At 33.1% G+C, this 18,901-nt stretch overlaps 1 protein-coding gene across 1 annotated transcript in view; it reads right to left on the bottom strand.

Moving 5' to 3' along the window:
• The window catches only part of LOC103661767 (N-deacetylase and N-sulfotransferase 4), a 237,915-nt gene that overhangs the window by 103,830 nt on the left and 115,184 nt on the right, over nt 1-18,901 (bottom strand). The window contains exon 3 of the mRNA XM_008689458.1: nt 15,405-15,559. Within this exon, the coding sequence (XP_008687680.1) occupies nt 15,405-15,559 (155 nt within the window). The remainder of the gene's footprint in view (nt 1-15,404; nt 15,560-18,901) is intronic.

Genomic DNA, 18,901 nt, shown 5'->3' on the forward strand with positions numbered 1-18,901 from the left:
AACATAATGCCTCTGTCATATATTTTTCTTTGTTTGTTTGTTTTTTACAATCCTTTAAAAATGTAAAACCAATCCTTAGTACACCAACCATATAAAAACAGACTGCAAGCCAAATCCCACAGGCAGTAGTTTCCAGACCCACGGATGGGCTGTTGCTGAAGCAATATATATTTTACTAGAAGAGTGGAACACATTTTTCAGGGATTATCTTGTGCTCCTTTGCACACTGCTCTCTCTGCCTAGGTGCTTCTCTCCTGTCTTCTGCCTCAAGCACACTTACTCATTTTTCACTCGTGTTATCTCAATGGGCTGTCCTGTTTTTTAAAATTTTTACTTCCCCTTATAATTAACCAGTGTCTCCTTTGTGGCTTTACTATAGTCTGTACATTTCTCCCCAAAAGCATAAAACACTGTCTTATTACACTTAAATAAAATCCCTGAGAATAAGCAGCATCTCATTCATTTCCACATCCTTGATATCAAGTAAATGTTTAGCAGATAATACATATTCATTAATTGTCTGTTGAGGAAAGGGAAGAAGGAAGGAAAAGAGGAAGAAAGAGAGGAAGGAAGAAGAATTAGTATTTTTGTGTTCTTTGCAAAAAGAAAAAGGAAGGACGAGAGAAAGAAAGGAAGGAATAAATGAGTGAAGGAAAGGAGAGAGCTACTTTTTTCATACTGGAAGAAGTATTTGAACATTTTTGGACATAATTGGAAAACAATAAGTTCAGAGTCAAGAGTTCACATGTATATGAATCAACCCTTTCTAATTTTTTCACTTATTTCTTTAAGAATATAACTTCTATCATCCATGTTATTTTTTCTTGGAATGTTTGGTAAGACATTAGTCTCTTTTAATTATTAAAAATTAGTGATCATATTCAGTATTGAATTATGGATAGAATAGAGAACTGAAAGGTAAATGAGAATATCTTATACCTGTCCCCAACTTGCATACTACATAACTTTGAAAAAGTCATTTGGTGGTGTCATCGTTACCACCAACCTCTTATTTCAAAAGGAATGATCATACGTTTCTTGAAGAAATATGGTGAAAATGATGGTAGCCATGATGATGATGATGATGATGATGACGATGACAACAAATATTTTTTGAAACACTTATGTGCCAAACACTTTGCTAAGCATTTTACGTATACAGACATGTACATACATCACCTAATCCTCGTAAAAACCTATGAGGTACAAACCACTATCATCCCCATTTTACATATTTGAAAATAAAAAGCACAAAAATTTTAAGTTGTTTGCTAAGGTCACCCATGTAGTAATTGGCAAAGATGGAATTTGAATTAAGGTAGTTCTGAAGCCCAATGCCTGGGCTGAACTAATACACTGAACAATTAGGCAATGGCCTGCACAGGATAAGCTCATGTCACAAAAGATTCTTATGTGTATAAACAGCTAGGGCTTTGCTTTCTTCAGAGCAACATAACTTTGTCTTTTGTATTTTGTGCATAGTTTACTGTTCTGTATGATATAAACAAAACTTAATATTTAGAGGAAATATTTATTTGCCTTAAAGCAAGTAAATGAAATATTAACAACTACCTTAAGCAGTTATCAGCTTATCTGCTAGGGGGAAATCCTCTGCTTCAATTGTTTCATGTATCAGCACTTAAAAAGAATTAGATCTCTTCTAGTAAATCTTAAAAAATTATTTAAATGCATAAAAACCATAAAGCAGAAGAAATGACTTCCAAGGCTTTACATTTACCAAAAAATAATGATAACAAGGTATTCGGAAGAGATAGATGCAAGCCTTGATAGATTTACATTTAAAACATTTTGAATGATATAAGTAGTTCATTTCCTTCAATTATTGCTGCCCAATATTAAAGTTAATTTTGTAGGTGGCATTTATTCCTTTGAGGTTAAACATGTTCAGAAATAAGACAGCTCCTTGACAGAAAAAAGATGCTGCAATTAAAATAGGAATTTGGGGGATGGGGGGTGTAATATTGCCCTCTGCTAGGAAAATCAAATAGATAAATATGTATTGTAGAGATCTTCTGTCTAAGGGAAATTCTCTCATCTACCTGCCAATACCAGACCAGCAAGTCAAAGACTTACCAAGATACAGCACATGACAACAAAAGCCACTTTCCCCTCTAAATCCATTGCTAAGCAGTATGAATATTAATAGCTAATGAAATACCAATTTGTATTTTCAGGCAAAAAGTTCATGCTATTCTTCATGTTGTAGTTTTGGTGAAAATAGGAATTGATGAAAACCCTAGAGACTGCTTGAATAAGCTATCTAAGAACTTTATTAAACAATATCATTCTACTTGTAAAAAGGGTAAAAAAATCTTCTGGCAGTGGGTAGCTGAAAGAAAAAAAAATATTTCCACTTATTATGCAATACACTGATCATTATGCCATTTACACACTTCAATTTTCCTTATTAACCTTTTAAGCTTTTATACAATAACATCTACCTCTCAATACAGAAAGAAAGGTCTGTGTTCTTCAACAATTTTCCAACTTTGCAGAGGTCATCTACATATTACCTTAATTATCTGGACTACAGTTCATAAAAGGACACTAGAAAAACAGGGCACATAAACTGGTTCATTTTACCTCAGGTGACACTGGTTCACCCGAAGGTTATCAGCTTTTGCTTGGGGTGGTTTATGGTGCAATTGACAGACCACTGGATTAGGAACCACAAAGCAGAGTATGGGTTCTCAGTGTGACCATTTACACATGGGCTCAGTCTTCTCATTTGTGAAATTGAATGCTTTAACTATCACTTTGAAACAAGCTTAAGAAGCTTGCTGTACCTTATTTCCAAGCTCAGAGCAACTCAGATTTATAGAATTTTAGAAATATCACCCCAGACCTCAATGGTTATCTAGTTTGACCACTTCATTTCAACAAAATAGGAATCTGGCTGCTATACTCATATAACATGACAATGGCTAGAAGAGAAAGTAATCAATCTTACAAACCATAAATTGGAAAACTTGAAAAAGTAGATGCAAAAATTCAAAAATTTAAAGAACACAGTTTAGGAGCAAATAGTCCACAAACTCTCAGCAGACTCTGACAGCACAGTAAAATCATTTGTATTACTAGTGAAAACCTTTAGTCCTTGTGAAAAATGAGATATGATGCTTAATATGCATTTATTAATTTAAAAGCGGTAAGTTATGTATTTTAGAAAGTTACTCTCTGAAATGGTTAAAATAATAAATCACCCAGATGCTAAACTTCTCAGTGACAAATGGATAAATCACATGTTGTAATACAAATATTCCATTTTGATATAGCATATATTAAAGACTGAATCTATAGGTGTATAATTTTGAGTATCTTGGATAAAACACACAAGTGTTAATAGGAAGGTATAAAGAATTATGATGGACAAATATTGTCAGGGTAAAGGAACATGGTGGTAAGTAAATTATGTCTATAAATGATGTTTTTGAACAATATATGAGAAATGTATGCATATTTAACATAAAAAGAAAATAATTAATAGTTATAACGATGAAGAGATATCTCTACTGACCACATGGTACATATACAGAAATACTTTTAAACTGTTATAAAGTGCCATCTGTAAACAAATGCTCTGTATTCAGTAACAAAATCATTTAAGTGTTCATATAAGCTTCAAGTTTTCTGGATGCTCTTCTATAATCTTCCCACTGTGATTTTATTATTTTCTTCCTTCCTAAGACCATTTTACTCATCATAGGTTTCCAATAAGTATTAATAAATATATTCAAGATCATGCGAATATTCCATTTACTAAATATTTAGCAAATTTTTAGTGCTCTGTCTTCCAAGGAAATGCCATTAATATTTGATTTCATTATTCAACGCTTTTTCAAACTTAAAAATACTTTCTGCCTACCCTGCTTTAGGATTTAAAGTACTGATACAAAAAAACAGATACAGCAGATTTAACAAAGAAATTATTTCAAAACCACGGTGGGTTTTAATTTGAAAACCCAGTCTAGAAATTTTAGCACATCAGGGGAAATTACTGGAGACTTTCAAGTATTAGCCATTAAAATATCGGATGGGAACATGGGGCATGGGAAACAAGGGGTTAGGTACAAAGGCTGTAAGGGCTATTTTAAGGAAGTCTGAAGGGCTTTAAGACAAAATGTGACAGGATCTGAATTAGAAGTTAACAGGGTCACTATATCTGCTTTGATAAGAATAGATTCAAGAGGGCCAAAAGTGGAACTGGACACCAGTGGGGCACTATTGTAAATTAGTCCAGATATGATGGTAGAATTCTGACTTCTGGAATGGTGCTGTGAGGAGCTCTGTGGACTCTCTCCCAGCAAAACAATCATGACTTACAGAAATTATTCAAAAAAGAACCATTTAGGGGCACCTGGCTGGCTGAGTTGGTTAAGCTCTGCCTTTAACTCAGGTCATGATCTTGGGTCCTAGGTCCCAGGTCCTGGGATTGAGCCCTGCATCATTGGGCTCTCTGCTCAGTGGGGAGTCCACTTCTCCCTCTCCCTCTGTCCCTTCCTCTGATCATGCAATCTCTCTCCCTCTAAAACAAATAAATAAAATCTTTTTAAAAACCCTAGCCATTTAAAATCTCTGGAAAATAAACCAAGGAGGTACAGCAAATGATGAAACATTATTGAAGAAAATCTAAGAAGACTGGTAAGAAGAGTGAAAATATATACCAATTCAGTCATGACCCACACCTTTCCCCACTTGCCTCAGTTTAGAATGACAAAAGGAGGGTGCAGCCAGGAACACAGGGGTTTCTCTCTCTTTGGATTCCAGTCTAAAGCTGTGATTCTCCCTGGGAGTGGCAGGCCAAGAGAATTTCTCATGCCCCTAGCTCTGTGCACAGAAGTTCTACTCTAGGCAAGAGCAACTGAGAGATCTAGACTCTCTTTTTCAGTTGTACCTCAGATGCCAGAGACCAATAATACTGAAGCCATGATTTGTCCTTGCTCCAGCTCAATTGTAGGGTGGTGGTTCTAAGCCAGGAGAGCCAAACTGAGAAGACCAGAGACTACCATCCCAACCTAGCACCCTGCTCTTAAATATGGGTGTCACTTTGAGAGAAGGAGATCGTCATCCCCACTTCAGCTCCAGAGCAGTGGATGCAAAGATTTTGCCCAGGGGAAGATGTAGGTCGTAGAAAGAGAGAGCTCCTAAATTCTTTCCAAGGGAAGTGACTTTATTTGGGACAGAGTATGGAAAAGTTCAAGCCTAAGTTCACCCCTGAAAACAATGGAGATTTTGATGGTAAGCAATTTAGAGGAGGCTGTTGTTATTTTAATTAAAATTCACAACAAGCTAATAATAGACCAAACAAGAAGTTTAATAGAGAGAACCAAGGAAAAGGACAGCTAAGAACACTCTTGTGGTTGGAAAAAGTCTCATAGACCTTCTTCAAAGACTACTTTCTGCAAAAAGGAATGCACTTTATTGATTCAGTTTATGGTAAAGTCTACACCTTAAGGCATTATTGAAAAACCGTAGAGCATGCTGCAGGTAATTAATGGAGTTTCAAACTGGTAAAAACAAGAACAAAAAAAGACAATACTACTAACTTTATAAAACTCAAAAGAGCCATAAGGGATATTATGAACACTCTATACCAAAAAATTAGCTAACTTAGGTGAAATGGATAAATTCGTAAAAACACATGAAGTACTAAAACTGATTGAAGTGGAGCTAAAAAATCCAAATAGATTTGGATTTGGATCTAACAAGTAGAGATTGATTTAATAATTTAAAAGTTTTCCACATGGAAAAGCCAGGCCAGGCAATTTCACTTGTGAGTTCTACCAAACATGTAAAGAATTAATACCAATCATGGACAGATTCTTTCAAAACACAGAGAGGAGAGAGCGTTTCTCAACTAATTCTATGAGGCTAGTATTAGCCTACCACCAAAACCAGACAAAGATATCATGATAAAAGACAAGGACAGGGGCGCCTGGGTGGCACAGTCGTTAAGTGTCTGCCTTCGGCCCAGGGCGTGATCCCAGCGTTCTGGGATCGAGCCCCACATCAGGCTCCTCCTCTGCTAGGAGCCTGCTTCTTCCTCTCCCACTCCCCCTGCTTGTGTTCCTTCTCTCGCTGGCTGTCTCTGTCAAATAAATACATAAAATCTTAAAAAAAAAAAAAAAAGACAAGGACAAACCGATATCTCTTTGAATGTACATGCAAATTCAGCAAAATATAAAAAGCATTATACTCCAGGACTAACTGAGACTTATCAGGAATGTAAGGTTTAACATCTAAAAAACAAATTAACACAATACATCATATCAATAAAATAAACAGAAAAACATAATCAACTGAATAAACCTCCCTCAAAATGTATAAAAATGTCAACATTCTTTAATAATAAAAATATTCAACTGAGTAGGAATAGATCTAGGAACTTTAACTTGATAATGGGTATCTACAAAAAACCTGTAACTAGCATCATGCTTAATGGTGAAATAATGGATGCTTCCCTCCTAAGTTCAGGAATAAGACAAGGATTTTTGTGCTTGTCATTTCTATTCACCCTTATAGGGGAGGTTCTCACCAAGGAAATTGGAGAAGAAAATGATATAAAATGTATCCAGATTAGAAAAGAAGTAAAACTATCTTTATTTACAAATGATAAGATCTTACATACAAATTATCCTGAAGAATCCACTAAAATAACTCTAGAACTAGTAAATGAATTCAGCAAATCTGAAGGTTAAAAGATCCATATACAAAAATCAATTGTACTTCTCTCTATAAAAATAAACGTGAAAGTGAAATTAAGTAACAATTCCATGTACAATAGCATCAAAAAGAATACAATACTTAGGAATGCATTTGATCAAAATGTGGAACACAAACTCTGAAAATTAGAAAGTATTGTTGAAAAAAAACTAAGGAAGACCTAAATAAATGGAAAAACAGCTCATGTACCTAGATCAGAAGACTTAATATTGTTAAGATGGGAGCATTTCCCAAATTGATCTGTGGATTCAATGCTATCTGTCAGAATCCCAGCTAGCCATTGTGCAGAAATTGATAAGCTGATTCTAAAATTCATATGAAATTGCAAAGGACCCAGAATAGACAAAACAATTTTGAAAGAAAAGAACAAAGTTGGAGGACTTACAATTCCCAATATCAAAACTTATGAATATACAGTAATCAAGATGATGAGATCTAGCGCAAGGGCAGGCATAGAGATAAATGATAGAACCAAGAGTCTAGAAATATTTCTTTACATTTAAAGTCAATTTATTTTTGACAGAAGTACCAAGACAATTTGGTGGGGGAAAGAATAGTCTTTTCAACAAATAATGCAGGTACAACCAGGTATCTACATGTGAAAGAATGAAGTTGTACTTCACAAAAGAATTAACTAAATGCATCACATAACCACACATAAGAGTTCATACTATATAACTCTTAGAAGCAAATATAGGAGTACACTTTTATGACCTTGGGTTAAGCAAAGCCTTTTTAGGGTTGATGCAAGAAGTAAAAGGCACACAAAAAAAGATAAAATGGACCTTATCAAAATTAAAAACTTTTATGTTTCAAAAGACACTGTTCAGAAAGTGAAAAAACAATCCACATATGGAGAAAAAATTTGCAAATCATAGGTCTGATAAAGTACTTGTATAAGAATACACAAAAATTTCTTGCATGTAAATAACAAAAGGTCACTAACTCAACTAAAAAATGAGAAAAGATCTGACCAGACATTTCTCCAATGAAGATATATGAGAGCTGAGAGGCATATAAAAAGATGCCCAACATCATTACCATTAGGGAAATGCAAATCACAACATAATTTGATACCACTTTGTACCCACTAAGATAGTTACAATGGAAAAGACAGTTAATAACAAGGGTTGACAAGGATGTTGAGTAATTAGAATCCTTATGCACTGTTGGTGGGAATGTAAACCGGTGTAGACAATTTAGAAATAGTCTGGCAGTTTTTCAAAATGTTAAGCATAGAAATACCACTGACCCAACAGTTCCACTCCTGGGTAAGTATAATGATAAATGAAAACATATGTCCATGCAAAAATTTGCAAATGAATGTTTCTAGCAACATATAAAAAATAACCAAAAAGTAGAAATGTGTCTATCAACTGATGAATGGATAAATAAAATATAACATAAACATAGCAATGGAATATTACTTGGATATAAAAGGAACAAAGTACTGATACATGCTACAATGTATATGACCTCAAAGCACTTTGTTAAATGAAAAAAGCCAATCATAAAAGACCACACACATATTTTATTATTCCATTTATATAAAATAAAATGTTCAAAATAAGAAAATCTATAGAAATGGAAAGTAAATTAATAATTTCCTAGGGTTGGAGGAGCTGGAGAGAGGGGAATGACTGCTAATGGGTACAGACTTTTTTTTGGAGGTGATAAAGATGTTTTAAAGTTCTTTCTGGTGAAGTTTGCACAAATCTGTGGATATACTAAAAATCACTGAATTTTATATGGATGAATTGTATATGTTAATATCAACATCAATAAAACTTATAAAAAAAGATACAACTATAATTTAGACTAAGTACTTAGTAGTAGAGGTGATAAGAATTCAACGGCCATAAATATATTTTCAACTAAAGGCAATGGATTGGATGAAAAAAAGAGAAGTGTTAGATGAATCAATATTTTTGGCTTAGTGGGATATAATTGGCATTAAGCTTCAGAATAAAGACTTGGAGTTCAATGGTTTAGTTCATATGCAAATATTTTTCAAATTAGTGAAGAAATAAATGTGACTTCTATCATACAGGAGTCCTTATGTCCCTTATTTCTAATTAGATGTGAAGGCAACTTTTGACTTCCAATGATTTCTGCCTATTGGTATTCGTTACCTTGTTGAATTCCCCTCCCTTTAATGATGGGCTGGACTTCATGACTATCTTCTAATGAGTAGTGTATGGTAAAAATGATGGGATCTCATTTCTGAGATTAGGTTTATAAAAGTTCAGAATCTCTCAAAAGTTCATGCGATTGCCAAAAATCTTTCAAATTTGTCTATGCTTGGATGTTTTGCTTCTTTATATTTTATTTAAATGCTTCATGCTTATGTAAGTATCTATTCTGCTGAGTTCACAGACTGCCTTGTTCATTATTGAACGTTCAAAATACATTATTTGCTACCTTGTGAACTTTCATTAAGTCAATATTTGGTCACAATTTTATTTTCTACTTAATATTCTTACCTTCTCTAAATTTTCTATCTTTGAAACACCCTATTAACTATAACTATCAGGTTTTTTGATATTTTGTATTTGTTGTACAGCATAAGTCTGTATACTGCGTAATTTAGTAAAGACGTAAGCATAGCAGCTATTGAAAGGCAGCTCTGTTTTATATCTTTGTGCCATGAATTCCAATATTACACTCATTTTATTTTTTTAATTAAATCCTCTACATAAGTGATACTTAAAAATTTTCCATAGTTACTCTTTGATGAGTCTGAGTTTTTATGAGAACAATTTAAATGTCAGCATTTTTCTTAACAGAAAAGCTAAGTATGGAAAAAAATATACAGAGTTCATAAATATGTGTAGCATTTTGAAAGTAGATTTAAAAACTTACGCCTTTATTTCAAGAATTCTTACTTATTCATAAATAAGATGCATGACTATTTAACAAAATGTCAAGAAAAATATATAATTATTGAAAAGTTATCACTGAAGACAAGTTTTCTTCGTTTTTTGTTTTTTTCCCTTCAGGATATTTATGGTCTACTACTACTATTAGTGAACTGAAGGGACTCATTCATTTGAAAATGTTAATGAGTCTATACACAAAACTTAAAACAACAAAATGATATGTATTAATTTCTTTTTTTCTCCACAAATCTGTTGTGAAATAAAAAGAAATAATCCTGGTTTATGCTACAGGCACTCTTGTTCTCTAGGTTTGAAAGAGAGGTGTGGGTTAAGTCAGGAATGATTTTTGGTAACATTTTCATCAAGTGCTTTAATGTTAGCCAATGTTTCCCATTCTCTTGAGCTTTTGTTTGTCTGTTGTCATCTTTGAAGCATTGCTTCTAGTTAGCGAGATGGTCAAGCAAAAAAGCATTGCTTCTAGTTAGTGAGATGGTCAAGCAAAAAAGATGGAAAGCAAAAAATGTACAGTTTACTAAAGGAAAGAATCAAAATATATTTTCCCCTCCCTACTGCCATACAAGTTTAGTATCTTATAATTAATGTATCTTGGTCGACTATACTTACCATTCAACTAACACCTATACACCTATATACAAGCATACAGGCACTCACATGGCATATATGTTCATGTAATAGGCATGCACACAGATATATATGCACACATAAACACATTCATACACTGTATACACATGTGTTCATGGATAAGCATATACATACACATAACCTCCTATATATACACACATGCATTCACACCACATACATAAATGTGCATGGATTTAGAAATAATAGTGCTTTGAAAACTATCGGAACTGATAACTGAATGGAGTAAAGACACAAATTACAGAATTACCATTACAAAATTAATATACAGAAAAATGTTGAGTTTCTTTGCACTAATAAGGAAGTAGTGGAAAGAGAAATTGAGAAAACAATCCCATTTACAATTACACCAAAAATATAAAATACCTAAGAATAAACCTAACCAAGGAGGTTTAACATCTGTATTCCAAAAACTATAAACCTCTGATAAAAGTAAAGGAGGATGACACAAATGGAAAGATACTCTGTGCTTATGGATTGGAAGGACCAATATTGTTAACATATCCATACTACCTAAACAATCTATAGATTTAATACTATGCCTATGAAAATACCAATGACATTTTTCATAGAACTAGAACAAATAATCCTAAATTTATATGGAAACATAAAAGATTACAGCTAGCCAAAGCAATCCTGAAAAAGAAGAACAAAGTTGTAGTGATCAAAACAGGAAAGTATTGGCACACAAATAGACACACAGATCAATAGAACAGATTAGGGAGCCCAGAAATAAACCGACAATTATATGATCAATTAATCTATAACAAAGGATGCAAGAAAATGCAATGAGAAAAAGATAGTCTCTTCAACAAATGGTATTGGGAAAACAGGACAGCTATATGCAAAAGAATGAAACTGGACAACTTTCTTATACCATACACAAAAATGTATTCAAAATGGATTAAGGACTTAAATGTGAGACCTGAAACCATAAGACTCCTAGAAGAAAGCAGTAATTTCCTTGACATCAGCCATAGAAACATTTTTTTTTTTTTTTTTTAGATATTTCTCCTCAGGCAAGGGAAACAAAAACAAAATTAAACCTTTGGGACTACACCAAAATAAAAAGCTTCTGCACAGCAAGAGAAATCAACAAAACAACATTGCAACCTACTGAATGGAAGAAGATGTTTGCAAATGATATATCCGATAAGGGGTTAACATCCAAAATACATAAAGAATTTATACAGCTCAACATGAAAAAAACAATCTGATTCAACAGTGGGCAGAGTACCTGAATAGACAATTTTCCAAAAAAAGACACAAATGACCAACAGACACATGAAAAGATGTTCAAAAACATTAATTATCAGAGAAATGCAAATCAAAACCATGATGAGATACCACTTCACAACTGTAAGAATGGTTAGAATCAAAAAGACAAGAAAGAACAAGCGTTGGCAAGGGTGTAGAGAAAGGAACCCTTGTGTACCATTGGTGGGAATATAAATTAAGGCAGCCACTGTGGAAAACAGTATGGAGGTTCCTCAAAAAACTAAAAATAGAAATATCATATGATTCAGCAATTCTGCTACTGGGTATCTACCCAAGGAAAATGAAAACACTAATTTAAAAAAAAGTACCCCTCTATATGTACCCCTATGTTTATTGCAGCATTATTACAATAGCTAGGATATGGAAGCAACCCAAGTGCCCACCTGTAGAGGAATGGATAGAGGTGTGGTATATATACACAATGGAATAGTACTCAGCAAAGAATGGGATCCTGCCATCTGCAACAACAGGGATGGACTAGTGGGTAAAATGCTAAGTGAAATAAGTCAGGAAGAGAATGACAAATACCATATGACCTCACTCAGATGAATGATTTAAGAAACAAATGAAGTAAAAAGAGAAAAACAAAAAAAACCAGACTCTTAAATACAGAGAACAACCTGGTGGTTGCCAGAGGGGAGGTGGTTGGGAGGATGGATGAAATAGATATAGGGAATTAAGAGTACACTTATTGTGATGAGCACTGAATAATGGATGGAATTGTTGAATCATTATATTGTACGCCTGAAACTAATATAACACTACTAACTATACTTCAATAAAAAATGTTATTGACAAAAAAAAGAAGAAATGGCAATGCTTTACAGTAATGAAAGCTCTTCTAAAATGATGAAACAGTAAAGAAACAGTGTTGCAATATATTTCTCTCTTGATTTTTAGACATATTACAACAGAAAATGAACTCTATCCATACAGAATTTGGACAAACACTACAAATAAAACCATTCTGATTGTTTAACTGCTTTTGAAACATCAATATAAAATTATTAACATGTCATTTGAATCATTTTTGTAGGTGTGAGAATAACTGTGCTTTTGACTGATAACCCCTCTGACAGCCAAGGTCCTACCAAAGAATATCAGGTTGGAATAAAAAAAAAAAAGAGATTTAAACACTTTTGACTTTTTCAGTTTAAATTGGTCATTTAGTTTGAAAATGTCTTTCCATAATTGCTTCAATTGCAAGTAGATGAGTATTTCAAGATGTTCATTACAGATTTGTGGAGCGATGTTCTCAATGATCACAGAATTTTAGAAATGGAATCGATCAGTGGATTATCCAGTCTAGTGCTTTTGGTTGGCAGATGAGCTGATGTAAATTAATTATCTAAAAACTTTGTGTTTAAGAGAATGAAAGAAGAAATCATTACTATTTCGGGGGTGGAAACCGAGGCATGAAGACATTAAATGAGATGCCAGCTGTATTAGAACTTGTTACTTGCAGTCAGGACTAAAATATAGCCTGCCAATATCTCATGCAGAGCTTTCTGCTATTCTATCCCATCTTGATACTGTTGATGGCTTTGAAGTGTCATCTGGATGTGGAAAGATAATAATTTAATAGGAAAGAAATACATTCCCTGGTTATCTGGACAACACACTTATTGTCATCCTATGTTTACAGCTAAAGATGGGTTTTGAATGTCACTGCTTGAAGAGTCCTAGGAAGTTTTGAGGTGAACTCCAGAAGGAAAAGAGCCATGTCATTTCAGTATGTGTGTTTAATAGACCTCATTTTAGTTGTAATCTTTTGCCTATGCAACATATAATAAGATTATTTTTTACAAAATGTATTTATGGGCTTCAGTCTAGCATCTAGCCACACTGACTAAACAAATGTAATTGCTCTGAATGAACTCTAAATAGCTTTCAACATTTCATTACAAAGCAATTACATCTGAGTCTTTCCCAGTGCTTTTGGCATCGCTTTTTTAAAAAAGAAATTATACAAACAGGTGAAATCAACCATTATGAAATATAACCCACATGCTTAAAAAGCAAGCCTTCACAGTGAAAGTGAGGTAGGGGAGGTTTAAGTAAAATGATAAACAGTTTATTATCAAGGTAACTGCAAAGAGAGAATTCGGCATGCTTACTCAAGGTAAGTTTATTTTTTGAAAAGGGAATATTTACTTAATTTTACAATGCTATGAAATAGTACAAAATTTATTAGACATTTCTTGAAAGTTATGTGATTTAAAAAAATATTTGGCTTTTATACAGCGAAACATAACTGCGTACTTGTCTGGATTTTGGAACATCATAATTGGTTAACACCTATTGAGTGCTTACTGTATTGCAGGCACTGCTCTAAGCATGTATCCTCAAATATATATCATATCCTCAAATATGTATCAGTATAGTCCTATGAGGTAGTTGTTACTATTATCCTCATTTTTACCGATAGGGAGACGGAGACACAGGGTAAGTAATTTTTGTTCAAGATCAAGGAAGCCAATGACAGAAGGTCGGGATTTAAACACAGGCATTCTGGTACCTGTGTCCATGGTCTTAATTGCTTTTTGCAGTACACACACTTACTCGTAAGGATACTATGCACAGATCCGACACAGGTCTGGGGATTTAGAGATGGAAAGAATGGTGAACCATTAACATAATAACTAGGCATAACTTCCTAAAATATCGTAGTGCTCATTTGGCCTTAGGTCTCTGCCTCCTAATGTGGTTTAAAAAAAAAATGAAACATTAACAATCATGCAGTGCAAATTAATTCTTTATTTTAAATGAAAACTGTTTATTTTAAGATAGGTTTAACTGAGGCCCAGGGTCTTTGGGTGATCCATATACTCTTTGTGACTATCTGTTCCCACCGTGTGAAGATGTGAGAATGGGCATCTGAGTGTTTTTCTGGGGGAAAAAAATGCTTTTCTTTAAATCGTTGCAGGGATGCACGGTTTACCTAATATAGAGCAGGGAGGGCAAACTTTTTCAGTAAAGGTAGATATTTTAGGCTTTGTGAGCCGTATGTGGTCTCTTTTGCAACTACTCAACTCTGCTGTAGAGCAAAAGCAGCTGTAGACAACACATAAAGGTAAGAGTGTGGCAGTATTCCAACAACACTGTATTTATTTTCATTAAAGTTTGAATTTTATATAACCTTTATGTCACAAAGTATTATCGTGCCTTTGATTGTTAGTCGATCATTTAAAAATGACAATCAAACAAACAAACAAAAAAACCCTCCAAGGATCCAAAGTATCTTAGCTCAGGGACAAGAAAAAGCAAGCAGCAGGCCGGATTTGGCCTCTGGGCCCTCTGATACTTTGTTAGAAATGCAAATTCTCAGGCCTCTCTAACGATCTATTGAATCAGAAACTTCAGAATTGGGCCCAGCAGTCTGTGTTTTAAAAAATCTCTTAGGTGAAAAGGTTACATGCTGCAGTTTGAGAACCTCTGGTTCTCAGTCATTGCTCTAATGATTCGATTCATCCATCCATTCATTTCTCCTTACTATAAATGCTTTTTGGGATGTAATTATAATGTATCAGGAATACAATAAAGAAAGTACTGTATTTCTTCCTCATAGGTGCAAGAATAATTCTTCCATAAAACAAAAGATGGTAACTTTCTGACAATGATCAACTTTTTGAAATACATTTTATACTACAACACGGCCCTATACATGTACACACACAAGCCTGAACAAAGTAACACAAAACAATATGTACCCTATATGTGTGATGCGCTTTCTGATATCGTCTGTTCTATTTCTGTTGTATTCAACCCAGTAAATTGATTTTACAACCCACTGATATATATCACAATTCATAGTATGAAAATATTGCAATAAAATATGCTCACCAGTGCAAATTCCTTGTTGAGAATCATCTGTTCAACTAAAGATGACTCATTGTGGAAGAGGTGAGGCTGCATATGGCTCCACATATGAGGAAACCACCAGAACTCATCTACAGACCTAAGCAAAAGGTCATCTCCTTCATCTTCCTCTTCAGTCCCTATAAAACATAAAGTTAAAAATGGTTTAAATGAATGTTTCGTATTGGCTTTAAGGTTGTATTTGTCAGTTTCTTGTTATTCTTCTTACTACTGATACATAAATCCTATTTTGCATTGTTTTAATAATAGTAAAAAGAAATGACCATAGTCTAAATTACATCGAAGGCAATGTGGCTGGGGTTGGGATGAGTTGGAGTAGGTGTGATAGACCCAGGTGCAGATAGTTTAGAACTTAGGGGCATTTTGTCACTGACACTGTTTAGGATTGCTAGCACATGGTGAGAAATGAATAAACAGACTTCATTTGAGACAACATATTTTTGTTTTAAAATTATTAGCTGATAATTCTCTTCCTTATTGCATGCACAGGGGAAACCTGATCAGAGATGATTTTTTTTTAATTCTTAAAAATATTCTTGCATACGAATCTAAAATTGAGCTTAAAATTTAACTGATGAAGTTTGTTAATTTTTTTTTTCTGATTAGAAAAGTAACATATCCTTGAATAAGTGGGAAAAAAGCACAAACCAGTGATATAAGAACCTCAAAAAGAAAACAAAACAAAATAAAAACAAAGATCATCATCTAGAGCTAATGAGTGGAAACATTTTGGTATTTTTCTTTTAAATCTTTTTCTACTTATTTTTTAAAAGTTGAGCTAGCACTGTGTAATTACTTTTGTATACTTACATTTTTAACATAAATATTATGAAAATACATATTTCCTATTTTGATAACAATATTTCTTAAAACTTAAATAATGAAGTTATTAACACAATAGAACCTTGACTTGAGAACTTAAAACTAATATAAAGTTCTCATCCTCTCTTAAGAAAATTTGTTAGCAGTGTTCAAGGCATAGTAAAAACCGTTTGTCATGCCGCAAGTGAAAAAAAGAAAGAAAGAAATAACAACTTACTTCCCAAGGAATTATCTTTGTTGCAGATACTAACAAACATTTTCACTGTATGAAATCATATAATTTTTGCACAATTTTATGATATGCAGTCTAATTTTAAAATATTCTGGATCAATAATGTAAGAATTGATTCCTATTTGGTCTCTAGATATTTAACTAAGTGAAGTAAAATAACAAATTCTGTCTTAGAGTGTGAGGTGTATTTATTTGGTTTATTTTTCCACAATATAGTATGTTTTACAGATAGCTGCTTAATTTATTACTAAGCAAATAAATATTAAAGGTATTTTTTAAAAGAACCTTTTCCAAATGTCTCATTTATGTGTCCCATAATAAAGGTTTCACTGATCGTGCAGTAAATAGTTGTGAAATGGTTAAAGTGTATATTTGGTATCAATAAATACAGAAGTAGAGTCCCTACTTCTGCCATTTACTTGACTATGTGATCTTGGACAAGTCAACTGCTTTGAATCTTGGTTTCCGGTTTAAAATGGGGATGTAAATATCTATCTCATTGGGTCTTTGTGAAAAGTCAATGAGATTGATTTATTACAGCACTTAATATCATGACTTGCAGATAGTAAGCACTTCATAAATATCAGGATCTCTTTCTTCTTAAAAATAATACCTGTGGGTTTATACTTACAGTGTTCTAAATTTATATATTTTTATATATTCTTGAAAACATTGCTTGCCTAGATTATTAATTTCTTAAAGTCAGAGATTGGATTCCTTTAACTTGCACTGTATTATGCCACTTCCCCAGAGCAGTGACTAGGTGAATAATTTAATTCAGTCCCTATTAATATAATGTTAGTGAACTTCAGTGCTTTCATATTTCTGCTGAAGTGCATGCCAACTTTTGTGTGTATTTATATATGTGCATTATCTCTGGGACACCATCATAATGTATAGGTCTTAAAGGGTATAAGGATCATCAGGTTTAATTAGAGTTTTGGCATTGTACTACTTGTAACAGTTGCTGCTATAAAAAAGGGTAAAGAAATAGAAGTTTTGAATGTGATAAAGTCTTATGAATCATTTGAGGAGACAGAATCCTTAATTTTTGTTAACTTTAGCTAAAATTGTTAGTATGATAGACTTGCAATTCATTGACTTTGTTAATATAGAGAATACCAAACATTGAAATCTAAATGGAGAATAGTTTATCATTTGCTCAGATGGATTTTAAGAGTGAGCTGTTTAGACCAAGTGTTTCTTATGGCCATAGTTTAGCCCACTGAGGCACAGATTAGAGTTACTTTACGTCGCAGGCAATGAATGAATTGATAGTTCTCCCACCCTTCTGCTGTGCTTTGAATACAGAATGTTTGAGAAATGCTTCCACTCACTTTAAACTTCCCTGGTTGTGATAGAAAGTACCAGGAAGCGCAAAATGCATACTTGACCAGGAAGGAGGTCAATCACTCAATTTAAAGGAAATTTTTAGACTATTGATATAAACAGATACATGACTGATCATAAAATATTAGTAATTTTTATACTAAAGATTGTGTTAATTTATAAACACTCCTCACAAGATTGATAGTGATACTTAAAACCTTATTTTTTCACTTCATAGATTAATTTCCCATCAGCCTTTCTCTTACTTTATATAGGTCTTATAATTCAAAGCCATGTGAGGCAAGCTTGTGACACTAGAAATAGCTTAATGAAAAATACGACAGCATGTCATGCTTAGGGACCAAAGCAGAATTTCAAATGTTTTAAAACCCAACTAAGTGAAAATATTAAATTTTTCAATCATTAAAAACACACATTTTTCTATACTATTAACACATATTTTTCTATACCTAAATTAATATGTGAGGATATAATTTGTAACTCATACATCACCATATTTAACATAAGTTAAAATCCATTAAAAGAATTTGTGTTCATATTTAGCCTTTTACTTCTAATCTGATCTAGATTCAAACCTACATCTTAATTAATTAAAAATATAGTATTTTTTGTTCTCACTTAACAGTTATTCCCTTTTACCTCTCTAAATTCTCAAAAAATAGGAAGTTTTTAAATTTGGAAGTAAAATATTGAAGAATTCACCTTTTTGTTATCACTTGTGGAGGATCTTGTTATGAAATAATAGCATACTTCTAAAAGTTCCTTAAATCTGCCAGTATAAGAATAATTTTAGCAAGATCTGGGCTATAGGTTAATTCCCATAAGGCAACATTAAAATGCAATTTATAAAATTCCATGTATTAATGCTTTTGTATAAATGCCTGCTTTATATTTGCTCATTATTATAAAATATTATAATTCCCTAAATGGCAAGAAGATGTTTGTGTTTTCTTTGTTTACTGAATCTGGCATGGTTCCATATAGGTAGGTATGCACTAAACTAATTTTAAATATTACAATAAATAAAGAGAATTGTGTGGTGATGAAAACTGATTAA

The sequence above is a fragment of the Ursus maritimus genome, unplaced genomic scaffold (genome assembly GCF_017311325.1).
Source record: "Ursus maritimus isolate PB19 unplaced genomic scaffold, ASM1731132v1 scaffold_11, whole genome shotgun sequence".
NCBI lineage: Eukaryota > Metazoa > Chordata > Mammalia > Carnivora > Ursidae > Ursus > Ursus maritimus.